Source organism: Borostomias antarcticus, assembly GCF_949987555.1.
Source record: "Borostomias antarcticus genome assembly, chromosome: 12".
Taxonomy (NCBI): domain Eukaryota; kingdom Metazoa; phylum Chordata; class Actinopteri; order Stomiiformes; family Stomiidae; genus Borostomias; species Borostomias antarcticus.
In genome coordinates, this window is record NC_140245.1 from 8,395,323 (window position 1) to 8,423,151 (window position 27,829).

The 27,829-nt window shown below is 41.0% G+C and overlaps 1 protein-coding gene across 1 annotated transcript; it reads left to right on the forward strand.

Moving 5' to 3' along the window:
• Positions 1–8,409: 8,409 nt before the first annotated feature.
• Positions 8,410–27,480, forward strand: mrc1b (mannose receptor, C type 1b; the record flags this gene model as incomplete). The annotated part of the gene is made up of 26 exons (XM_084446380.1): positions 8,410–8,476; positions 8,926–9,282; positions 10,240–10,395; positions 10,605–10,718; positions 11,521–11,658; positions 13,228–13,404; positions 14,647–14,804; positions 14,959–15,072; positions 15,726–15,900; positions 16,029–16,228; positions 16,319–16,429; positions 17,818–17,968; positions 18,293–18,456; positions 18,589–18,650; positions 19,018–19,118; positions 21,176–21,321; positions 21,522–21,627; positions 21,783–21,922; positions 23,538–23,634; positions 24,269–24,501; positions 24,658–24,823; positions 25,153–25,332; positions 25,509–25,625; positions 25,847–26,008; positions 26,565–26,597; positions 27,266–27,480. The coding sequence occupies 26 exons, from the start codon at positions 8,410–8,412 to the stop codon at positions 27,478–27,480; spliced, it is 3,840 nt and encodes a 1,279-aa protein (XP_084302506.1).
• Between the last annotated feature and the right edge of the window lie 349 nt (positions 27,481–27,829).

Consider the following 27,829-nt stretch of genomic DNA (forward strand, 5'->3'; position numbering starts at 1 on the left):
GTGATGCTGTGGTGTTGGCCTAAGGAGCTGAGGTGCTGGAGCTAGCCTGGGGTGCTGGAGCTGGCCTGAGGAGCTGTGGTCAATTCAATTCAAACAACTTTATTAGTCCCACTAGAGGCAATTGGTTTAGAGCAGCATGTAAATATAAGAACATAAAAACATCTCACCACATACACAATCAACAACAACAACAAGTGGCCTACACAGGAGCTAAGAAGGTCATTGATGATCTCGATCACCTTGAAAATAGTACGACAATTAATCAATAAATAACACCTACAGGGAGTTTAACAGTCTGAACGCCAAAGGGATAAAGGATTTGCTAGAGCAGTTCGTTCTTCGATGGCCTGAGGAGCTGAGGTGCTGGAGCTGGCCTAAGGAGCTGAGGTGCTGGAGCTGAGGAGCTGTGGTGCTAAGCAGCTGTGGAGCATGTTATTAATTAATACAAATCTAAGGATAGAATGTTTACACTGAAAAGCGTTTTAAAATGTTAGATGATATTTATTCAGAGATATCAGTACTTACCAATGCCTGAGCGTTGATGGGTGAAGGCTTGGTAGGACAGCAGGTGGTGCACGGCTGTGGACCTGGACAACCGCTGCTGGATGACCGGAGCTGGACAGCTGTGGTTGTGGACAACAGTTGACTGGAGGTGGATAGCTGTGGAGGTGGACATGCAGCCATAAATGACACTGCACTGCTTGTTGCTAGACACAGATATCAACCAATATATATAATATATCAATCAATATTAGTCTCTCATTAGTATGAACGAGTATGATAACTAGAAAACTTAGAAACATGACAACCAGGTAACGTTAGCTATTCAGAAACAAGTCTCTCATCACAAAATCCGATCGCTAGCTTCGTTTTCTCAGTGTGCAAATCGTGATTGTACACACATAACATTACACACTTGTATGGCAACTAGGTAGTATACTTCGAAAATATATTAAATGAGAAGTGATATCACCAGATTATGAACGTAGTGAGAGCAAGTTAACTTTGCTTACCGTGAAGTGGAATGGAGTGAATGCATGCGCAGTTACGGGGACTTTCTCAGCAACGCCTGTCATTATGAAAAGAGTCAACATTAAATAAATAAATGTGACATTATGAAATAAAGTGTCCTTCGGAAAAGTACCATTATGAAATAAATAAAAAGTGCAATTTGAAAATAAAATGTGAAATAAAACATACATTCTGAAATAATATTTAATATTAATTGTTAGCATTTTATTTTATTATTTAGCGATTTCACAATTTATCTATTTATTTATTTATTTATATTCCTGTATTTATACATGATTATTTATATAATGAAGGGATATTTATTTATTTAATATTGGCACATTTTGGTATTCCATAGTTTTGATAACTTCACCGAAATGGCTTCGTAGTAATTATTAGAAAGGTCTATTGGAGTTTACATTGAAACTCCTCTCCGATAGGAACAAATCCGCTATTAGATAAATGGTTGTGATTGTCACGAAATTAGTTCGAATGGACTCCGACTGATCTGCAGAGTGAAATCGAATGTGAGCTCGCGAGATCAGGCTGGCTACACAATTTCTATGCACGAGACGAGAGCAAAAATCTGAACAAACACGCTTTACCCGTCAGTGCAATCAGAGTAATGACATTCTTTTCAACACTGCAGAGCGTCATGGGAGCGTAAAATGGCCGGTTAGCTCAGTTGGTTAGAGCGTGGTGCTAATAACGCCAAGGTCGCGGGTTCGATCCCCGTACTGGCCATTGATTTTTTATTTTTAAGATTTTGAAGATGACTTGAGCTAAACCTAATGTATGAATGCATGTTTAGAAGAAAAGGAAGTCAGTAACAAAGAGGTGAATTGAAATTTCTGAAGGTAAACATGCTCATAGTAAATTTTGGGTTATTTTGAGTTGAAGATCATACTGTATTGAACGTGATAATAGTAAGCACTTTGGGAGAGAGTAAGAGGAACCTAAGTTTGATCCCTAGTATACGAGACAGGGACCCTAAGCATGTCTGTTTCTGGAAAACTCTGTCGACCAATGACATTAATTTATTACGCCTCCTATACCAAACAAGTGCACAGTAAGCCTGTGCCCCACACCCATCATGCATGTTGAGATCATGTACAGTTGTTGACATCTGATCTACTGTACTCCCATTCAGTTGGGAGCGTATCTCACTCTATTCGTCCATCTAACGTTGAGCAAATGGCAATAGGGCAACATTCATGAACTCCTATCTGGCCGAACTGTAGAATCCTGCCTCCTTGGCGCAGTAGGCAGCGCGTCAGTCTCATAATCTGAAGGTCGTGAGTTCGAGCCTCACACGGGGCAGTGTTTTTTTTTAAAGAATGTTTAGGAGATAACTTTGGAGAACATGTAGAGCCTAGGCCCTTGTATTAGAATATATTTTAAATGAAATCCTTGAAGAAACTTGATAATTGAAATTCTAAATATCAATTGTCAACTTGACATTTATCATCTTCCTTTCCTTCACTTTATTCTCATGAAAATAAGGCTTGTTTATGAACTGTGCCAAAATAACCAAGTTTTTTCATGCCTTTTCATGCCTTGTATCTCATAACACTAGCTGTGACTTATTGTCCCCCCCACCCAATGAAATCGATGGAAGGAGGGTATTCATTTAATTTAATAAAGCGGAGGGGGGGGGGGGCACTTGAAGACCGGCCCATCGGTGGATGGATATGATGGAGGTATATCTATGCAAAAAGAGCTGCCCTATTGCAGAACAGGTGGATGAAGTCCTCAGTCAAACATTCAGAGAGAGTTCAGAAACAAAAGCTACACTATAAATGGACACGTGACGTGTCCAGTATAGAAGCAGCTGCACTTAAGTTTTATTCATAGTTTTGAAATTAGACTTGCATAGCCAGAGCTTTCTCTGCACTTTGTTTTGCTCTGTTCCAACGCTGGAGAAGGGTCTGGCTGCACCCTATTATCATTCTAAGATTGGGGGTTAAAAACGATGTCTTTGAACCAATCACAATTGTCTGGGTGGCACTAAGCTTGTTTTTTTTCAACTGTGCTCTACAAAATAGTGTCGGGATTGAATCCGATTGGCGCCACTGGAATTGAGTGGCGCCAATGAGAGGTTTATCTTAAAAACCTACATCCTTTGAGCCAGACTACATTGAAATGAATGATGGAATGTCATGACCATGACACATGGAATGAGTGGTGGCAGTTGGTGATTTGAAAATATCCCCACATTTTATAAACTGCTGCCACAGTATTCTCACACATTATACACCAAAATAAGAGATTTTCATGCTTTCACTGGCATTCAAATATCTAAGCGACATTTATTGTTCTTGAAATATTCAGTGCTGTTTAAAAATAATACTCGCCATTTACACAAATGGCAGAATGTTCAGTGCTCCATTCTGCTCCGTTCTAGCTGCAGTTGGTGATTTCAAATTCATACAATTTTTCTAACTTGTCAGTTTTTAAGTTACACTGACATAATTATATCTTAAAATGTTAATCTGGTTCCCAGGATTTACATTGTAAATATCTAAGCTGTGACATTATACTTCTTGAGATAGAGTTGCCATGCTTTCCTCATGCCTGCCCTCTAGTACTGTGCAACGGTAGGGGCAACCCCTGATTGATCTGAATCTCATGCTAGGAACGGACACACACACAGGGACACACTGTGCAAACTATGCTTTGTGTCTCAGTAAAAGTGCAGTTTATTCTATTATATTCAGGAGTCAATCTACTTATAAATCCACAGAGTTCAGAGGTATATTAGTAGCCCATTTAGTGCTTGCTCATAGATCCTGTAGAGCAATCCACTATACAGACAGCAGAGGGAGGCATAGACCATGTTTCAAGAACGTTCTTCTGAAAGAAGAGACTGCATGAGAAAAACTCAGAACAGCACCCCCAAATCTCCATAGTGGCCAAAATAGAACTGATCAGCAAGGTTAAAGGGGTAGTGCTACTTTGGACATTTAGCCCTATTTGTGGTCTGTCTACCATGAACCTGAAACAGACCATAATTTCACTGATCATTCCAGTATTGAGCTAAGTACGGTTTTATGCAGGCTCTCACTGGGCTACAATGGAAGTCAATGGGGCATACGTAAATGCGTTGAAAAACTATGATGAATGTGCTTTTCTGAGACGGGAAGCACAGGGTGTAATCTTCCCAGTCTCAGTGTGCTCTCCTGTGAAATGTATCACAATCTGAATATTTTTAGGTGTTTGGAATGACTGGCACATAATCCTCTGTGGGAACAGTGAAAATAAGCAGCAAGGGAATGCTTATGTCCAAGCCATGCCAAACGTAGCCTACCCACATCATAAGGTTTATAAGGTGGGATAACTTCCAAAGTGTGGGAAAACATATGCATGCAAAAAATGTATCTTTCCTAGTTGTGACAAGAACCACCGATGCCTGTGAGAAGCGCTGGAATCCTTTGCAGTCTGAAGGGCAGAGATTGCAGAATTCAAGCTACAAAACCGCTGCCTATCACAAGTAATGTGATGTTAAGCCAACCCTAACCTATATTATTTATTCTCTTTCACTCATGTATTTAGTTTATACACAATTAAACATAAATGTATGAATGAACTTTGACTTGGATATCTGATAGATTTTCAGCATGATGAACAGCCTGCAGAACCTTGTATTGTTGGTTAATCCAAGATCTAAATGAACAGTATTAGGAACAACTAATCTGTTTCCAGTTAAGAGGAGGGTGTTTTTGACTCACCCTCAATAGTCTGGTTAGCCAAGACATCCAAGCAGGTTTTAAGTGGTAGTGACATACTGTAGGTGAAGCAGGCAGACCATGGACTGGAAATATCAGCCTGTTCTATAGCTAATAAAATTAGATATTTTCATATATACAGTATACAAGGAGGGGGAAGAAGAAAGGAAAGTGATGAAAGGAATCTAAAATAAAAAATAAAAGGTACATCAATCAACCCAGCAATTCACAAATGCAGGAAGAACCCTTTCTAAGGGAAAGTAGTTTGGCTTTTACTAGAGTTAGCTAATTATCACTTATCATTCTTAAATAATGTCTTCCCTCCCTCTTCCCATCCTTCCTTGTGTCTGTCCCTGTCCGTCTTCTTTTCTCCTATTCCTCCACCTGTCTATTTACCCTTTCCTCCCACTTTCTCTCTGTCCTCCCCCTCTCCGGCACAGAGGGGTAGTCTTCCAGAGTTCGTTGGGAGTAGTGCTTACCAGAGCAGTCCCGCCACCATCTGGTACCTGAGGGTACTGCTCTTCAACAAGGAGGCAGACGTCATCGCTGGGCGTCCATGTTTCAGAAAAGGCTCGAGGGGGGGAAGAGAGAATGAATGAACATTTTGTGTGACCAGACACATCTGGTCTTCAAGGGAACCCAAACTCACTAACACCGTCATGCATAATCTCTCCCCTGGCTCCTGACACTCTTCTTGGTACCGTACCTGGTGTCAGCAGCTCATTGGCTAGTGCCTGCAGCAGGAGCCAATCAAGAGGCCTGTCCTGGAACAGATACTCCTCCACAAGTGAAGGGTAGAAAGCTGTGGTGGAATCTGGGTTTGTCTTATCTTCAAGACCATATGTATGTTTTGTTATTGTATGGATCCTCATGTTATATGACCTGTCTCGTTTAGGCTTGGGAAAACAAAGACCTTTGACCTTAACCCCTTTCTTGGCAGTATAGGAATGTGATCAGTATATGGGTAGAGTGTGTTACTGAACAGTATAAAAGAGGTGTGGCACTGTCTTGGCAGAGAACTGATATTGCACCTTTGTTGTGAACCTTCTCCATGCATGAATTACATGAATGATTTTGCCACAGTATCCGGAGAGTCTTTGTCTGATTTGTACATGACAGTGATGGCTGAGGAGGCCTAGATAGTCCCAGCCTCCTCCCATAAAGTCACTGGAAGGTGTTATCTATGTGCAAATAAATATAGGTAAAGTCTGTCATTCTTTGCATGTGCAACAATAGAGTACTCTGGAAACGAGTCTGATGGGAAGACTGGGTCACACCTAACCAAGGTTTTACCAAGATTTAAAAGAAATCTGGACACTCTAGAAGTCCAGGGCGAATTGTACTTTTTTAATAAGTTTGGAACCATTGCCAATTGTATTCTTGCGTAATCTGAACGATTTTTTTAAAGGTTGTATTTACCTTATTTCTTATCTTTATCTTCTTTTATTGTGTTTTATCTTCCATCTTATTTTTCCTGCTTTTTCTTCATTTTATGTCTATTTTTATGTGAAGCACTCTGTGCAAGCACACTCTCTGTTGTGAAGCACTTTGAGCTGCTTTTAGTCTATGAAAGGTGCTATACAAATAAAGTTGTATTATTATTATTATCATTATTATTATCATTATTATTATTATTATTATTATTATGCAGTACACTTGATTGGTGAGGTGATTGGGGGAATTGGAGGCAAGGATTGTGCCATCAAATAAAAAGCCTTGGGCATCATTATTTAAAGAATATTAAAACTGTATGACAAAATATACTTTGTGTTTATTCTGTATGTTATAGGAAAATGTTGTGAGGAATTCTCATGAAAGACAGATGAAACGCAACAGTGACATTTAATGGTAAAATTCTGCCAGTATGCAAAAAATGACAAAATGAGGAATGGAAAGTAGCATACTGTGGAAGATGGAGAGGAAGGGTGGTCATTAACTGTCTGACCACCAGGTCCAATACCTCCACCCAAAAAAACAGGATATTGCATCATTACTGCCAGGATGTTCGCTGAATCAGCAACTGCAAAAAAATCTCTTAGTAGTACGGAGGGGCAATAGGAGTCCAAGGTCATTATTATTCGGGGTCATTCTCTTTCCAGTCAGTTTACTACTATAAGAAATTAAATTATGTAATGAAAATGGAGTGTTGACTTTGGGAACTGGTTGTTTCCCAGTACTATTATCAACAGATTTCTAAGGAAATCCGTAGGTCAGCTGAACTGCTTACAATGCACAAGGCAAAATGTTCCATTGTCATCAGTATCCCTGTTGGGCAAATTTCTGTTAAACAGAATTATGAGGGGGACAAAGAAGTGGCAGGCAAGTTCTAAGAACTTTTGTTTTATTATCAGAAAATAGTGTGCCTCATACATAGGCTATGTGTTTGTATACGGTATATGTGTCTACGGTAAGTTATGAAATCCGTTGCTTTTGGCTCGCTACTCTAGCCAGTGACTGCACTGTCACCCCTGGGACACGAACCAGCGACCTTCTGCAATCTGGCCCACTTCTGAAGCCAATGGGAACTTGTTATTTGCTGAACACCAATGGCTATCACCATCGTGACCTTCCTTTGACTGGACTGCTTCCAGTACCTCGTGGTGTCCTAGTATGCGAAACAAAACGTAACGACCCTCACCGTTACCATCAGGTCATAAAGTAGTGTTGAGATGATGGGTAACCCCAACTGGCCTCTGGCCTTTCACTCTCTTCCTTCCTCAAATCTTGTTGGTCATGTTCTCTCTCTCTCTGTCTGTCTCACTCGCTTGTCTCTCTCTCTCTGCTTCCTCTGTTCTCTTCTTCACTATGGAGGCCGTTGGACCACAAAGACGCTGATTCCCGCTCTTCCCCTTTCCCGTACACACAAACTCAACACTCAGTTACAATGGAGTGGAATGTGTGTGTGTGTGTGTGTGTTTCTATATTATTTATAGAAATATAAGATAAATGCATTACAAGATACTAAGGATATGCTTACAGTATATAGCCTACTGTACCAAAGGGGTGGGATGATGCTGGAGGAGTAGGTGAAGTTGTGCAGTTGAGTTAAATAGATAAGTGTACATATTGGTCTGAAGGGTAGGGGTTATATATATATATATATATATATATATATATATATATATATATACTGTGTGTGTGTGTGTGTGTGTGTGTCTGTGTGTGTGTAGACATTTCTGCACTGGAGTTTCAATCACTTTGGAGTTTAATCCTATGTATATTCCCTTCTGCCATGGCTTAAAACATGAATTTTACTGGCTAGTCAGCTTGCTAATATTGGTGTATGATTTGTTTAGATGCTGTAGAACCCATAGTTAGATACATTGTCTTGTAGTTCAGTATGAGAAAGTATGCATCATCCACAAATGTTCTCTGGAAATACATTTGTTTCCTTATTCATTCAGTATTTTGAAATAACTGCTGACAAATATGTTGGCAACATGATGCAACATTTCAGAGTAAATATCCATAATCATTATGAAACAAGGGTGTGTAAAGTGGCTCTCCAATTATGCTCAGTGATGAAATATTTAAATGCCCTTGAACAAAGGGATAACATGTGACAGGATATTCACTATTAAAGTGTGTATTCTCTTCCTTTTCATGACTCCACTTACACAAGTCCTCTTGCAGACAGTGTTTGGGCAGTGTTGGCGTCAGTCATAATACAAACATGCTAACCATCAGGATAGCTGTCAGCGTGCTCTTCATTCACACCTCCCTGTGCTCAGCTTTATCAGGTACTGTATTGATCTCTACCGCTTCACCTTGGTGATATATGTGGCTTAGATATAACATTACATTACAGTCATTTAGCAGACAGTTTTATCCAAAGCAACTAACAATAATTGCATTTAACATAAGAAAAGCCAATGTACTACGACTTGCCAGAACTCACAAGTGCATCTTCTTTCTACAACAAGTGACTAAGAGCATAATCTAGTGCTGAAGGCAAAGTGCAAGAATAGCAATCTAAAATACAATAAATGCTTAAGAGATCATTGTAGTACTTGAAGAGATGAGTTTTGAGCCTGCGACGAAAGAAGGGTATGGGTTATACAGGTATATACAGTATATGTGTGTGTGTGTGTGTGTGTGTTTGTGTGTGTGTGGATTGAATATTGACACTGCACTCTGCCATGTAGTGGAGTGAATTCTTAGTATGCTTTTTTTTTCTCTTTCTCCACAGATGACAAATTTAGACTCAACAACGTGGGACTTAATGCGTGTTTCACCGGACAGCTAGGGAAAGGCTGTGTGGATCTGCGCTGGGTATCTAGCAGCCGTCTCTTCATGCCCGCCAGTGGGAAATGCCTTGGTGCCAAAGACAAGAGCGAGGGCAGCGGCCTGGGCTGGTTCAAATGCGATGAGACCAGTGATCTGCAGAAGTGGGACTGCAAGAACAAAACATTGGTCCTTCAAGGCCAAAACGTGTCCATGAACATAAACAGCAATAATGCCTTGGTGTTATCCAAAGACATGGGACCTCGGAGCCAGTTCACTATCTTAGGAACCTTCGACAGCCCTTGTTCCAGAACACACAGAGGTATGCCGCAGACTTTTTTTTTTTTAAACATTAATGAATATATTATCATTATCACCAATTAGTGAGAGGATTCACTTACTATTTTGATTTTGTGCCAAGCAGTGGTTAATGGCTGGGCATTGTTGTATCAGAGAGGATGTGTATCTTGTATGTCAAGACAAAGTGTCACAAGGACACAAAATGGGACTGTTCGTAAAATATATATATATTTAAACGTTTGTTAGTATGAAGTTAAAGATTACGTGGTTGAATTAAGTGTTGTGTTACTGTATGTGCAGCCAAAACAACTATCGACCAAGCTTCTATATACTGTATATTAAAGTATACAGTATATCTATCTGTATGTTATAGTTTTATTTTCTGTTATGTTATACACAGTTTTCATCACCTGAAATGTATTTAATTTTGGGGAGAACAAGGTCTCTTTATAGGTTTTGAAATTTCTTGTTTTTTTTCAGAAATATTTACCATTGAGGGTAATGCATATGGCCAGCCATGCCAGTTTCCCTTCTCCTACAAAGACCAATGGTATGGAGACTGCACCACATTCGATAGCAGTATTAAGCGTGCTTGGTGTGCAGTCACCACCAAATATGAAACCAGCGAACTCTGGGGCTACTGTCCAATCAAATGTAAGTATTGCTGTTAGCACTCGTAATGTGTTCCTCTTGGAAAGCGAGGGAAGTGGAATCTGGTAAAGCAAGCTTGTTGTGCATTGAGACACAGAGAGAGAGGGTAATTATGTGTGAGAGAGAACTATACTAAAAGAAGTGTGAAGAAATTAGTAGCAAAGCACTCCTACTATGTGTCTGTTCATACAGTAATGTCATTGCAATGTGTAAAATAATCTGGTGACCAAGATAATATTTATCAAACGTGCTTGGAACTAACCTTTCTCTGTCTCTCAATCTTCATCCTTTGTATGGCTACCTCTGTTCTCAACTAATTCCACCATAGCCACCGAGACATGGAATAAGAACCCGGAGACGGAGGTTTTCTACCAGGTTAACGCCCACTCTGCCCTGACATGGCTTGAGGCCTTTGTCAGTTGCCAGCAGCAGGAGAGCGAGCTGCTCTCTATCACCGAGCCCCATGAGCGAGCCTACATAATAGGTAGAACCACCCAGTGGCCTGGCTTGCAATTACCCCATTAATCCAGTTCAAAGTGCCATGGTAACTTATTGTTATTATAAATGTTAAATTTAAACCCTTCAAGTATGTTTTATGATACAGGATTTTATTTATCTAACAGTATTAGTTGTTTAGAAGCATGTTTGTTGCGAACTGTATGTAAACTCTTTCTCTCACACACACTCACACAGGCATTCTGGGCAGTGAGCACCTAAAGTTGTGGATTGGTTTGAACAGTCTGGACCAGAACAGTGGCTGGCAGTGGAGTAACAGGAAGCCTTTTCGCTTCCTGAGGTGGGATGCAGGTACGTAGGTGGTCTTAACTTGTTCAGGCTAAGATCTATTCATTTTGTGTGATATACTTTATATCATACCATATATGTCATATCATTTTATATTGTATTATACTGAATGATATTGCATTACACCATATTGTATCATATCATGCTAAACTGTATACTGTAGACACTACTTGCTAAGTGTTTGGGACACTGTATCTATTCTATTCTCTAGTCAAAGGTGCAGTGTGTAGAATTTTGTGGCATAATTTTGTGTAGACTTGGCAGAAATGGAATATCATATTCATAAATATGTTTTAATTAGTGTATAATCACAGGAAAATAAGAATCATTATTTTTTTGTTAGCTTAGACCGAGCCCTTTATATCCAGGTAGCGGGTCCTTCCACAGAGGCCGCCATCTTGCACCATGTAATTGTATTCAGTTGGTTGCAATCTGCAACCTCACCACTAGACGCCGCCAAAAATCAGACACTGCACCTTTAAATATGGTTTATAGTCAACATTCGGACATGTCGGCCAACAATCAACAATTAGATTGCCGAAACTGTATAAGTTATCTTAGAATCACAGTGAAGTTGCTCACAGCGCACTGAACTCAATGCCTGTGATTGGTCAGCGGGCCAGGTTGCACTACAATTTTCTGTGATTTGTAGTGCTCACATCCTGAGTAGAGCTGTTTAAAACCAGGAATTTGTGATTTCTAATGCAGCAAGCGACTCAAAGGAATGCATTAATCACGGCCTTTTGCGATTAGTATATCGCAGACGTATGATATCAAGGCACATTCTCCTATCATCTGTTCTCAGGTCATCCCCTGCCGGACCCTGGACACAACTGTGCCCTGATCAACTCTGCGATGCAGTCCTACTGGCAGAGCTCACTGTGCACCAAGAAGCTGGGCTACATCTGTCAGAAGGGCAAGCCCTCACGGCCGCTTGACCCAGGTAAATATTTGAAGTTGCCACTTTATTCTATTTTTATGTAACCTGTATTTATTGAGGGAGTCCCATTGAGATTCATATCTATTTTTATGCCTCTCAGGCGATAGCCTGGCCGGAGGCATTATGGTTTCGGGTTGTCCGTCCGTCCGTCCGTCCATCCGATGTTTGTTAATGCAATATCTCAGGAATGCATTGACGGAATTTCTTCCCCTTTAGTACACATGTTTACTGGCACTCAAGGATGAACTGCTTAGATCGTGGGGGTCAAAGGTCAAAGGTCAAGGGTCACTGTGACCTCCCAAAAGGCATTTTTGGCTTAGTGAATACGATATCTCAGGAATGGCTTGACAGAATGTGTTCATATTTGGCCAAAATGTCCAGTTGGACTGAATGAAGAACTGATTAGATTGTGGGGGTCAAAGATCAAGGGTCACTGACCTCACAAAAGGTGTTTTTGGCCTGCTGAACACGATATCTCAAGAACGGCTTGACAGAATTTGTACATATTTGGCAAAAATGTCAAGTTGGACTTAATTAGATTTGTTGGATTAGATTTTGGTATTCAAATGTCAAAGGTCAACTGAATGTTAACTGCAACTTGCATTGTTGGGCGGAGGCATTTAGCCGCTACACGGTCTTTCTAGTTACATTTATGTTTTAGTCCAAAGCAGCTTAATAAGTACATTTAGAGCAAGCGAACCGACTGTAGCCAACATCATAGTCATGACACCAGCGGTCACAGCCTTTTGCGGAAAGCAAAAGGCCAATTTTTACATTTTATTTAATTTTATACAACTTGAAGCAACAATGTGAAACTGTTGGGGTGTCTTGATAGGGGTGCGAAGCTCAGGCCACCATGGTGCTAAAACAGTGAGCCGTGACTGAGGTGAGCAGCGCTCGTGTCCTCGTAGAGATACAGTAGCACCACTAAGCAGCCAGCAGAGGTGGAAGAACAGAGGGCTTGAGCTGGGCTGTGGAATCTGACTATTGTTTGCAGATAGGGAGGGGCTGTACCCTGCAATTAGAAGTAAGCCAGTGAAGAATTTAGGTAGATTGAATACCAGACAGGTAGCAGCATTCTGGATCTGATGCAACGGCAGGTCGACCAGAAGGAATATGCAGTAGTCCAGGCGGGAAATAAAATAAATACAAAAATACAAAATGCAATATAGAGAATGTACAAGGTTGCTACACGCTCAATGAAAGCAATTATAAACAGAACTCTTTCTGTTTCAATTCAACTTGAAAAGAGTTCTGGGGCCGAATCTTAGAGAATCACTAGAATTCCACTGATCGCACTAAACAAGTTTCCCCTAAACAGCAATTAACGAAGCTGCTCAGACAAGCCTTTACTAAGGAGTGGGAAAACTCTTTAGCTAAGGGAAAGGGTCTGTGTGATGTCTGGTGTGTCTACATTGATCAAGGAGGTTAGATAATGGTGTATCAGGGACATATACACACAGCAATTAATTGACCTACTTGACATGAGAGTGGTTCTGTTCTATTCAATCACATATATTATCGAGAAATTATCTAAAATATGTTTATTTGCCTTCCTGTTTTGATGACTAGTTGAGCCAGGTGTTTGTGTGGCTCCATGGATTCCCTATGCTGGCAGTTGCTACCAAATTAAGCGGGACAAGAAAACGTGGCTGGAGGCCCGAAACCAGTGTCGTAAGGATGAAGGTGACCTGGGCAGCATCCACAACATCGAGGAGCAGAGCTTCGTCATCTCCCAACTGGGATACGGTGAGTCCCAGAATGACGCTGACCCACACGTCTGATCAGAAATAAGTGCAGAGTCCAGTCATTGTTTTGTGCCATCGTTCAGTGTGCAGTCCTGAGGCTATTCTTTATGCACTGGCCTAAAATATCTCTGAATCAATTTCAAATTCCGCATCTCCCACCAGACTCTCCACGGTCCAGGTTTTGCAGAATTACCAATGCCTCACTGGCCCTCATTTTCCTCTTTCCTCTTTCCACTTGGTAGACTGATCAGTAGAGAGTATAGTCTCCAAATGACATGAATTTAGTTTCTATATCGCATTCATTGCCTCAATGGGCTAATAAGGCCATTATGCAAATGCGTCGATTCGGCCGGAGGAGAGAAATGCCAGGATATTCACACTAGAGTACCACTGGGTGCCAATGTTAAAAGACATTCACATTAGAGTACCACAAAAAAGGCAACTCGTCCAATTCCTTTTTTATTCACATTTTATAATCATGACAAGATGTGCTGCAAAGATATTTAGGAAAGGTTAGGGCAGTGGTTAAATGTTGAATACACACTGATGGAATAATGATACATTTAGAACCACAACATTCGTGTATGTGGCATATCACACTTAATGTACATTACATTACAGTCATTTAACCGACGCTTTTATCCAAAGCGACTTACAATATTTGCATTTAATGCAGGTAGTCAGTGTACTACTACTCGCCAGAACTCACATCGTCTCCTTTCTAGGGAGTGACTAAGAGCATAATCTAGTGCTAAAGCCAAAGTGCAAGTTTAGCAATATATAAATACAATAGGTGCTTAAGAGGTGCTCACCTCTAGTGTTATACAGCATCTCAGGCAAAGAAAAGCAGTAGTTAATAAGTTAAGACTATTGCAGGGGATTTCGGCACATTTTTGGGGGGCGCTACCCACACATTTAGCTGTGTTGCTCATTCCACGAATGCACGATCCTTACAATTTGTACCTCGTTGTAAAGGTGACTAATCAGGCTTTCCAATGATATAAAAGACAATACCGATTGGTATTAGTAAACGGGAGAAATAATCAACCGAAATAACGTTTCGGTCGATTCAACGTCCAAACTTTTTTTGAGGAGTATATATAAAATATATATACTATATATATATTAATACTATAAATGTAATTTTAAGTGTATTAATAGTATATTCACAGTTTCCTGAGAATGTAATTCACACCAAGGCATTGGAAAGTGACTGAGTGGCGTTTATCGGGGTCCTTTACAGCCGCCAGTGATGACCTCTGGATAGGCCTGAATGACCAGAGGACTCCCTTCCTGTTTGAGTGGAGTGACCAATCAAGCGTCAGCTTCACCCACTGGGACTGGGGAGAGCCCACCCACGGCAAACTCAAGCGAGAGGACTGTGTGATCATCAAAGGAGCAGTAAATTGACACACACACGCACACACTCATGCACACACACACACACACACACACACACACACACACACACACACACACACACACACACAGAAAGTCAGAAAATGTGGTGTCCACCTTGGTGATCTTTCCCTAATGAAATGTCTATGTGTTGCAGGAGGGGAAGTGGTCTGATACCGTGTGTGAGAACAAACATGGGTTCATCTGTAAGAAACCTTCATCTCCCAAACCACCCGGAGACGTACTGGAGACCAGTCCAGGATGCAAGCCTGTGAGTTAGCACACTGCATAATACAGGATCAGCTCATCCCCTGGTCTTGGTCTGCTTTATTTCAGCACAAAATGACTATTGTATCAATTACATATTTCACTCAGTGGATTAAGTTAATGTGTTTCTGTAGGTTATCTATTTTTACAGTTTCTTCTAAGTGTAACACCTGCCATTAATGTGCGTTTGTGTGTGCGTGCTTGTGTGTGTTTGTGTGTGTGTTTGTGTGTGTGTGTGTGTGTGTGTGTGTGTGTGTGTGTGTGTGTGTGTGTGTGTGTGTGTGTGTGTGTGTGTGTGTGTGTGTAGGGCTGGCAGAGACATGGATCATACTGCTACCTTCCTGGGGCTGAGACGAAAACATTTGACAAAGCTAAAGAAGCATGTGAAAGCTCTGGATCTTATTTGGTTGAAGTTTCAAACGGGTGAGAGATAAAACCACATCACTTGTCTGATCACTTGTCTGATACCTCTTGTCCTCCATTTTTAGGGCACACTCAATTTGGCCAACCTAGCCCAACTTTGAACTTTGCATTTGTTTAAATGACTCCAAAAATAATGTATCATCCTTCCATGAAGAGTACCATATACATCCTCATTCTTTTCCTAATAGCTCCTCTTAAATGAAAGCTATCATCTCTGACTGGTGTGAACAACAGTGTATCTTCCATACTTGTGTATCCAGAGTGGACAATGCCTACCTGGTGAGCCTGGTGGGGATGAGATCAGAGCAGTACTTCTGGATTGGCCTTTCAAATAAGAAAAACGTTGACTTCTTTGAGTGGACAAACAAGAAGCAAGTGACGTATTCCCACTGGAATGTAAACATGCCAGGTATGGGCAGAGGGCAACCTAACCCTAACATAATAATGGAATTTCCACTTTCTCCACTAGAAAATACATCATAAAGAAAAATATATATTTATAAAAGGCAAAACTATTGTTCATTGTCCAATTTTAAGGCAGAAGACAAGGCTGCGTTGCCATAACAACTGGAATTCTCGCTGGATTATGGGATGTCCTGAGCTGTACTGATAAGCAGAAGTATATCTGCAAATATCAGGCAGAAGGGGTGGTCACCACGGTAGCCCCAGTCACCTCAGCCCCTGCCAGCTGTGCAGAGGGCTGGTCACCAGTAGGAGCTAGAAACATCTGCTACAAGGTACAGACAGACAAACAATCACAATAAATGCTTAATCATCGTTATCTAGAATGGAAGCCTTGATAATGTAACTGTCTACCTCTGTTCCAGTTCTTCACAGGGCCTCGGTCAGGCGAGAAGACGTGGTTTGAGGCCAGGGAGTACTGTGTGGCGATTGGAGGAGACTTGCTCAGCCTTCACAGCTTTGAGGAAGAGAGACAGGTGGACAGGTATGTACATATACATACATACATACATACATACATACATACATATATACATACATACATACATACATACATACATACATACATACATACATACATACATACATACATACATACATACATACAAACATACATACATACATACATACATACATACATACATACATACATATTTATGTTTGTATATGTTTAAGGTCCTCCTATATATATATACGTTTCTGAGGTGGGAAAATGATGTTTTCATCAGCTTGTTAATGTGAGGCTTGAAGCTTACAGTAGATCTGAATCTAAGAAAACACCAAGACTTGTAACCTCTGATTTAATCCAGGTAGTAAATTCCCCCACATTCTTAAACAGCATTTCTCTTTTTGGTTTAGGGCTGACGAGTAGGATTTCAGTTTTGTCCTTATTTAACTAAGAAATTATTGCTCATCCATTTACTTATTGCTAGAAGGTAGTAATGGAGTTTATAGCCGCAACATCATTTGATTCAGCAGAGATGAAACAGTTGCGTGCCATCCGCATGTATAGTGACAATAATAATGGACCAAGGCAGCTCCCTTGTGCAACCACAAAACAGGTTTCATGTTTCTCAGACACATGATCTCCAAGCCTGACGTAGAATGTTGATGTACTGTATGTTCTGAACCAGTTTAACACACAACCAGAAAGACCAACCAACCTTTTAAGATGATTTATTAGGATATAATTATTCAGAAAAAAGAGGAACTTACTGTAAAATTGTATAGTGGAAAATCTGTAGATTTACGTTATTTACAGGGCATGATGTGACTAACAGTTCCTCTCAATTTGAATTCTGCAGAAATGGTAAAGGCTGGATAGGTCTAAGTGCTCAAGACCCAAACATCGGCTATGTATGGAGTGATGGATCACCAGTGAGTTGCATTCAAATATCCTGCATACTAAATGCTTAGTAACCCTTCATTTGAGCAATACTGCATTACTATCGCCAGTGTAGTATTGCTCAAGGCTGCCAACCAAACTGTCAACAGAGATGTGTGCTGTGTTTACAATGAACATTAAAAAAATGCAAAAATAGTGTTTGAGATTATTACAGTATGTATATACTATACTGTATAGCAGAAAGACTTGAAATAGTGGCGCAGCAACATTGCAAGAATACAGTAGTTATAAATACCACTCTGTTTCTTCAGGTTTCTGTTCCCGAATACAAATAATTTCTAAAATGTTTGAACGAAATAAATATTTGGAAAAACCCACTATTTGTATGTGGGTTGTCAGAATGCTGAATCCGGATTTGACTCCACCCTTATACACACATATTATGTTATTATTATGTATTTTAGTATCATATTATGTATTTTAGTATCATATGACCAAGTGTACCCTCCCCTCCCCCAGTTGAATTTCCAAAATTGGGCAGAAGACGAGCCAAACAACCACATGAATGTGGAGTCTTGCGTTGAACATGGCTATAATTGGCATGACAGAAAATCTTGGAACGACGCACACTGTGAGAGCTACAATGACTGGCATTGTCAGATCCGTAAAGGTAGGGTCTTGGGTCTTGGTGCCTAGTTACTAAGCTGTATTACACTGTATTAGTATGCCGGTAGTATTGTGATACACATAGTATGTGTTCTGACAATACTAATGTATTTCTAAACGGCATTAGATATTTCTATGGGTTTGATTGAGTGTGTTTGGTACAGTACTTGTTTTCCCACACTTGTGTGTATGTGTACACAGGAGTGACACCACACCCTCCTCCGAATGATACGGTCTCAAGTAAGACACCAGCACTGTACACTCACACACTACCAACCTTCAAGTGTCCCAATTAAGGATTGACAAGGGGTTTCTCATGACTTCACAGACTATAATATTACTGAGGATGGCTGGGTGGAGTTCAAGGGGAATCAGTATTACATCAACACTGATACCATGTCCATGGAGAAGGCCAGACATTACTGCAAACAGGGACATGGCGACCTAGCGGTTATCAACGGAGAAGAAGAAAATAGCTTTATATGGAAACAGGTGAATGGCCATCAAGTCCTCAGTCACAATCCCGCTTCCTAAAGCATAGTCATGTCTATTTGACTTAGTTCAAACTCAAATGCAGTTACTTACAAATTACAATGGTACTTATTGTCCTGTTTTATTGTTCAGATATCCAGAAAATATGGAAATTTCTATATTGGATTAATAATGGATTTTGACAATTCTTTTGGGTGAGTATGTTAGAATGATGATGATTGTCCATGATATCCAAATTCAAAGTGTGGGTAAAAGGAGGACCTCAGTTGAACATAGATCTGTTGTCTTTAGTGTACAGTAGCCACACAGACTATAGCACAGTGATAATGAGAAACCTCTCCTCTGCATCTTCTTTACCCTCCATACTGCACTACTAATGGCTTCATAAATAGTTGATACTTATGTACTTATTTTGCAAATCCATTTAGCAAAGGGTAGACCGTCCGCAAATGTAAGATGTTGGCAACAGTGTGGGGGTGCTGACACAGGGTTCCCTCACTCACTACAAAGACTGATTCCAGACCAGTGAAGAGCTAATTCAATGGGATATTTGTTGCCTAGGTGGATGGACGGATCCCCTCTGGTGTTTGAGAGGTGGGGCCAGGATCAGCCGAGCTTCCAAAACAACGATGAGAACTGTGTGTCCATGGAATTCCACATGGGTGAGAGAACTGAGGCCACTGCCATGGCGGCACAGTTTGACAAAAGCTATTGTCAAATTCTATTGGCTATTGGCAAGTGCTGTAGGCATAGGCGATTTTACCCTCTGAGAGTAGGGGGGGCAACATTTTGACGTGAGAAAAAAAACAATTCTGCCGTCCAGTCCCGTCCCATCTATTTACAAAGTAATGTATGCCAATCCGTATGACAATTCAATATGCACAACACATCAAACTTAATCTAGACACCACAAGCATGTCAATATGACTTTATGACCGAGCACTAGGCCATACCCAACATCAAACTGCAACTGCCTGCTGGTGCTAGCTTCCTCGCCGATGGTGATGTTGCTAGTGCTAGTGCTAGCTTCGATAGCCTCTGGAGCACTTCTGCATTTCGAGTGGTAGCTTCTTCATTAGCATTGCCAGTTTTTTTTATTTTTATGAAGAAGTGGTCAATTGTTTTTATAGCTCTTTTCGCCATTGTGAGCAGGTTGGCTAGTTGTAGCTTGGTGAGCACTGAGCAGTATAGTCAGATCTCATTTCTTTTGCGGTAACAGATCAAACCGGAAATAGTTGAGGTCGATGGACAAGTTGTGCCATTGGTGGATTAAGATTTTTTTTTAAAGGTAGCCTAGTTTAAGTAATAAATACACTTTTAAATGAATGATGACCTAACACAAACTGGTACAAACCACAATTATGTATTTAATAATTGTGTTAATTAGTAAAAAAAAAAAAAAAAAAAAAAAAAAAAAAATTGAGCAGAGTTGGGCTGGCCAATCAGAGGGGGCACTTGCCCCCCCTGCCCCCCCTATAAAATCGCCCATGGCTGTAGGCACAATGGTCAGTTTTTTGGTATTTCCAAGTCATTGGAGGTGTGTCCATTATACTGTAGGGGTGAAATAATGAAAGAAGCAAAGGTGTGCCTTTTCCAAGCCAATCTGCGAATTGTGAACTATGAACTTGAACTAGTTAATTTTAAAATTTGTGAACTGAACTTTGAACTACAGTAGCTAAATGTAAAGTGTGAACTTGCACAACACTGGGTACACAACCTAAAACATCTTTATGAAATATGCAATCGGCACAAAAGAAACCACAGCTATCTAGACATAGTAAGAGCCCTATTTTGGTGAATGAGGACGATAGCGCAACCCCGGTGAAGGAGAGATCTCAAAACTGATTTCTAGAAATCATAGACAAAATCATATTCAAAGGAGGTAAATTTATCAAAGGAAATGCTCCTACAGCTCAGAGTGTCCTTAGGACATATTAGGACCAAAGTAATTTAATCATGGCATGATGGCCAAGATTAACAACTTTGAATTAGCTTGTTATTCATGTGATCTGGCTATTGGGGGCTAAAGTTACAGCTTTCAGCCAGCTACTGTAAGAACTCTAATCAGGATGTTATGTTAGGGTGGATGTGGGAGTGTTGGGACCACCAAATTAAATTGCGTACTTCTCCAAACTTAAAGAAAATCCAAATTTGATAGTTCCATGGTGTTCCAACAATGCCCCCTACTGTATGTACCAATATCATACAAAACACCAGAAAGTACGGCACTGTAAACCACCATGTTACTCCTTTAAGCAAATTTCTCTGGCCCCTTGAATTTCAATGTCTATCTATTGTGAGTTCCCATTCTCACAAGTTCACAAGTTTTGATGGGAGAAATCATAACAGTGGCCACAGTTTCCAATGCTAACATTATCAGGAATATATTTATTTTCCTACACCCCTTTGAGGAAAACTTCTGTGCGATCCTGGCAAATGCAGCTTTAGGTGATACAAAAAATCCCAAATGCCTATTGCACTTGCCTTTGCTTATAACGCAAGTGGTTTTGTTTGATCTCTCGGGGATTACAGTTTTAAAGTACCTACCTACCTACCTACCTACTTACCTACCTACCTACCTTCCCTATGTTACACCTAGATCAGTCTCACTATAAACAAAATGTATTTTGGTGAAATACTGTATGGTTAGATCATAACTTAAGACATCATGACCTGCTGGATGTGTCATTAATTTCTGCCGCGTTGTGTGTGTGTGCAGGGTTCTGGAGAAATTCTAACTGTGGGTCATCATTGAGGTCCATTTGCAAGAGGAATGGCTCCCCTCCGGTCAACAGCACTTTGGCCCCAACCACAGCAGCCCCTCAAGGGGGCTGCCCACCCGGCTGGCTCAGCTTCAAGTCAAAGGTCAGAGGTCAACAACAACAACAACCGCAAACAATAGTAGCAAACGCAGACTAATGTAGACATATACTGTGTAAACCCATTACACATTTAATTTGATATGTGAATTTATCAACACTAGTATATAGATAGTAAACAGATATCCTTGTTTGTTTGTATACAGCAGGGCTTGTCTATGACCACTGGCTATCTTTTGCCTACAGTGTTACAAAATCGTTCAGAACCACCAGGAGACTTGGCATCAGGCCAGGTCAAGCTGCAAGGACATGGCCGGAAATCTTGTCTCCATCACCACAAGGCAGGTGCAAGGTTTGTATTTATATTTTTCCAAACCAAAAATGAATGTGCATATCATACAGGTGGTCAGGGACAATACTGTATGTTACTACTCCACAGGTATTAGTCTTCCAGGCTGTTCTCCAGTATACACTATGAACCACTGACTAAGTCTGCATTGGTTTCAGCTTTTCTGATCACCAAGATGGCAGATGCAGCCATTACAGACCTGTGGATTGGTCTGACCTCCTCTGGCCGCGACCAGTTCCTCTGGACAGATGGACAGTCTTTTGACTACGTCAACTGGGCCAAGGGACAACCTGATGAGGTAGGTGTGCAGTCCACTTGACTACTGTCGCTTTCTAAAACATGTCCACTTGCTGTCTAACCTGCTCTTAAAGTGGCAAGTAATTTATTGATCCCCGCAGGGAAATTGCACACCAGAAATATACTCAAAATAAAAAATACTGTGGCTATTGAGTTTTAATGTTATTTTTTTTTAAGTAAATATGTGAACTGGTGACACTTCCATTTTGGAGACACCTGTGTTCTTTTGCCAGTGAAAAGAGTGGTTGCTGTAACTTTGGTCTTAGCCTTGGCCTTTATCTGTTGTCAGCTAAAAGAAAACCAAAATAGACAGGGAGCAGACTGTTGATTAGCCACATATCCATCTTTTCCCTCTGTAGAACGCTCAGTGTGTCTCCAAAATGTCTCCAAATTTGGTTTACATTTTGCAAAAGTGACATAAGTACTTTTATACTGTATGTATTCATTCAGGAACTGTAAAAACAACTTCTGTTTAAATTGCTAGAGATCCTGGAGATGGGGGCGTCGATATTATTCCATAGAGGTAAAATTGGTACTTATAAAGTCTGCTAGTCCCCCATATTCACATTACTGACATGCCATATTTCATCGTTACTATTTCATCACTGACATGCCATATTTCATCAGAAGGCTTAAGCAATTCTCAAAAGTAATGTAAATGCATGGCTAATACCACTCTGCTAACAACACTGTAACTCCCACTCAGTTGACTAGCTGGAGGATCCCTGTCTACCTCAACGGACACCCCTTGTGACTGTCTTGTCAGAAACCGCTTGGACCCTGATCATTGCCACTTTCATTCATTCATGCTATTTCATTCTGAAATTGTACTTCTGTTTCAAAATTCTAGGAATATTTCTATGAGAGACGAAGAAATAGTTATCAAGATGTAAAGGTAAAGTTCATTCAGACTTGAGTTGAATTTCAGTCTATTTCTTCTTATTAATAGTGCTTTGACATTTCAACACACAACAAAATTAAAAATAATAATCAATGAACCACACAATAAAATAAACCACATAATAAAAACAAGAATATACCACACAATTCAAGAGGCATAAATAAGGTAACATCGTACAAGTGAAAGAATAAAACAAATGAAAAAATAATTACTGTACATAGAGGTTAGGCTAGAGCAGGATTCAATAATCGTCCAGTAGTTCAATCAATCAATCAATCAATCAATCAATCAATCAATCAATCAATCAATCAAAGCTTTATTTGTATAGTGCATTTCACCGAGTCAGTGTTTGAAGACAGCTGTGTTCTGTAATACTTAGGCCCGGTCTTTTCTGAAAGGATCGAAGTCATAATCACGTTGGTAGTATTTTGTATAATGATTTTCATCATTATCATCATCATCAGCATCATTATCATCATCATCATCATTTTCATAATCATCATCATCATCATCACTGTAATAACTTCAGAAGGCTTCAGTCATCCTCAGTAGTAACTTAAATGCATGGCTAATACCATCGCAGTCACAAAACCCCTGCTCAATTGGCTGGAGATCTCCTGCCCACTGTTAACATTGCCTGTTTCAAAGCTAGCAATCACAATTAACTTGATTATAAAACTCTAATTTTCTGATCCATATCACTACCTTTGAGCAGAATGCGTGTGTTGTGATGTCTGCTGAGCCTTCCACTGGGAAATGGGTGACCAAGAACTGCAATGACACCAACGGCTACATCTGCCAGCGTAAAGTCGGTGAGTAATCAAATCAAATCAAACTTTATTTGTATAGCGCACTTCATACACAGAGGCAACACAATGCGCGTTACAGAGAGCAATGAGGGGTGGCCATAGATCCCACCCCTACATATTCCAGAGGGAAGCAAAAAAAACAGTTTCACCTGGAAAGCTCCTGGAAAATGTTTGTCTATTGGCTAAGAACATTTGCAGAGCAGTAAACATGGGATTGATACTTCATGAGAGAGACATGACTAACAATAAAGTGCACAAATAGTTACAGAGATGTTGCCTACATAGTAGGCCATTATGTGTTAGCTATCCCTGTAGTCTCTAATATGATATTCAAGTGAATCATATAGCAAAGCACAGTAAGCACTCAGCAGAACAGGCTCATAGAGAATGACGCAAAGCAGAGGTGGAGAGACAGAAAGCAGCGAGCCAAGAGAAAAAAGGGGTGGGGTTGGTTGGATTGGGACAGCTGATGACACAGAGTGGGAAGGAGCTGGACACGAGGAGGCAGGGGGTCTTTCCGGAGTACGGATCCATCTCTCTACCATTGGCACATTTTCAAGGCTATCTCCGCAGTTAGAGAACTGAACTCCTCTAAATGTTGCCCTCTTAACTTTCCTCCCCCCTCCGTCTCCCCCAGACTCCAACCTCTCCCCCGCTCAGCCCACAATGTTCCCCACAGCCTACATCAAGGTGGGCAACGACTCTTACAAGGTGGTGACCCAGAACATGACCTGGCAGGACGCCAGCCGCCACTGTGAGAAGGACAACGGCAAGCTGGCGAGCATTCTGAACGAGTGGTCTGAGGCCTACGTCGAGCTGCAGGCTCTGAAACTCAACACTCCTCTGTGGATTGGCCTCAATAAGGAGGAGGTATAGTGGCTACTCTAGTGCTACCCCAGTGTTGCCACAGTATCACTGTCATGTCAGCGTTACTACAATATTACTACAGCATTACTTTAGTTCATAGACATCAAAATGTCTTTTGACCTTTGACCCTTTTCAAAAGTGAGCCAATCTTGGTTTCAGACTGAAGGCTACTTCAGATGGATAGATAACTGGCACCTACAGCGGGCCTACTGGGGCCCGGACCAGCCGAATGGAAGGTACCCCTGTGTGTACATAGATGTGGATGGCAAGTGGAAGACAGACTCCTGTAACCGCACACGCCTCAGCGTTTGCAAGCAGTCCGCAGGTATGACGAATGGATAAAATGAGAGATACTTTTTTTTTTTGTAGAATGGGTTTGATCTCCGATCACTTATCTAGATGACTGTGAAAAACTTGAACTGTGCTTCAGAGAAAAATGACCTTGTATATTTGAGTTGTAGTTTGTATTATTTATTTATTTTACTTTTACACATAATGCAATAATGTATGCAGTGTCAGTGGCCACCTTGAGTGAACACTATATTAAACATATCATATCATCATATAGGCTTGTAACCACAGTAATGCCGGAGTATACCAGTACTAGTATAAAGTATTCCCCAGTAATCCCACCCACCATTTATAACCCCCCAGAAGTGGCACCGCCCCCGCCTGAACAGTATCCGGGGTCGTGCCCTGACGAGGACGAGGTCCGTTTCGACTTTGACTACAATTTGCAGCGAGTCTCCTGGATACCCTTCCGCGGCCACTGTTACGCTTTCCTCCAAGATATGTTACAATGGTCTGATGCATCCACCAGCTGCATTAAGAGAGGTACAGTAGGACCCATGCTGTAAAGTCGGGTTTGACCCTGACCTTCATTAATAGAAATTAATCCGCTACCACAATCCTGTCTGCATATTAATGTTTTTTTTGTGATTTTCATTTATTCGGAAACAAGTGAAGTGGATTGGTATTAAACAGCTTCCTCTCTGCGGTTTTGTAAACAGGAGCATCTCTGCTTAGTATTGAGGATCCCAGTGAACAAGCCTTTATCATGCGAAACCTGAATTTCTATCAAGATAAGCGCGAACGGTTCTGGATCGGTCTCTACAAAAACCACAAAGGTAAGGAACTCCAAAAGCCATTTTCTTGGCCTTAGTCCTAAATAAATACATGTCACTGGAGCTTTTTATTTGTAGACTTACAGTACTACTTATCTGTGTCCGGGTAAATTGTCCCCAAGAATCTCCTCTTACAGGCCTCAAGTGAGAACCTGATGCTTTGACTATCATCTCAAGCAGCTGTAAGGCAACAGACATGTCCAATGTGTCCTCTCCCTCCCCAGAGCAGTGGCTTTGGGTGGATAAAACGGTGGTGGGCTACACTAACTGGGATGAGTCGGGGAGCGACGATGGAGACACCTTTGCACAGATCATCACCTCGAACGGTCTGTGGCAGAAAGAATCCCACTGGAGGTCCATGAGCTACATCTGCAAGAAAGACAAAGGTAAGATGGTTAGGATTAGGGTTAGACCAAAGGAACGTTCACCGGTTAAGGTTAGACCACAGGAACGTTGACCGGTTAGGATAAGACCACAGGAACGTTGACTGGATAAGGTTAGACCAAAGGAACGTTGACCGGTTAAGGTTAGACCACAGGAACGTTGACTGGGTAAGGTTAGACCACAGGAACGTTGACCGGTTAGGATAAGACCACAGGAACGTTGACTGGGTAAGGTTAGACCAAAGGAACGTTGACCGGTTAAGGTTAGACCATAGGACGTTGACTGGGTAAGGTTAGACCACAGGAACGTTGACCGGTTAAGGTTAGACCACAGGAACGTTGACAGGTTAGGGTAAGACCACAGGAACGTTGACCGGTTAGGGTAAGACCACAGGAACGTTGACAGGTTAGGATAAGACCACAGGAACGTTGACAGGTTAGGGTTGGGTTGATGAGGTAACTGGGCTTATGCAGTGGTGGTTAGATGATGTACCGTAGTTGGGATAAAGCAGCCGAACTCCCTGATAACTAAAAATCTCCTCTCTTACTGTCTCTCCAGTTTTGAATATGGAAATGGCACAACCTACGAAGGGTAAGTTATGAGACAAATGTAAATCAACATGAATAAAGGGATATAAGGTAAAGGGTTCCATTTCCGACCATCTGAGGTGACAACATCACAAAATGTTAATAAAATGTATATATAATTAAGGTAGACAACACAATGTAGTTACAATGTAGTTTTATTAGTAGCTTAAAATGTCCTTGAAACAGCTCCACTTCTTAAATCTAAGAGCGTTATGTCGGTTTAAAACTGTGTTTCTAATTTGGACAATAGCGTTGCAATTCCCTGCAATTTCCTAAGGGACGCAATACCAATCATGACATCAAAACTCAAGACAGGTGATCCCGTCCTCGTCACGTTGCCATGGAGACACTGAATCGCAGACTCAAGGTTCACAAAACTCAGTGATGATTTGATGCAGTGATTATACAACTAAATATGCACATATGAATCTGCAAATTTGCATTCAGATTGTCTAAGGTCTATAGTTCGCTGGCAAACAGGCAGAAACACATCTTGTACTGGGATCGGTCGGAGATGGAAACAATCTCAAGTGATAGGAATCACAGCTTCATGCCCTGCGTCTTTACTGCTATTGATCAAGTTTGACCTTTGCCCTTTACTTATCATATCATGAAACTGATTCACACAGGAGTAGCTAGTGTTGATCTCTTATTGTATGTGTGCTTCTGCAGGATCTGCTACAGCTGTGCCTCTTCACGCTGTCCATTCCGGCGTGGCGGTAGCAGTGGTTCTGACCCTTGTCTTAGTGGCTGCTGTTGTAGGTGTCCTGCTCTTTAAGCGGTCGGGGCGTTCCTTGACCATTCCCTTCGACAACCCCCTGTATTTCAACAGGGAACGCCCCCATGGCCACAGGCTGGTGGACAACATGGACCCCAACAGCCCATAATAACTCTGTGATATGAAACCAGCAGTACATAATAGGCCTCAGCTACAGTACATGGACTGACTTGGACAGGGATCCTGTGGAAGATCTACTGATGAACTTTGAACTTACTTCTCTGTTGTTCTGCAACAACTGCTTAAGGTTAGGGAATGGTCAGCTGCACATGTATTAATGGTTAGTTGAGCATTTATATACCATCTATAAGGTAAATCTTCACTAAGATTGCTACATGGGCCTCTTCTATAACTGATGGTTGTTGGAAGACTAATTGGTCAGTCTAAATTATTTTTGTCAAGTTGTCTGAAAGAAAAAAAATATACAGTATGTTGTGACGATAGAATGTTGTCAAGAA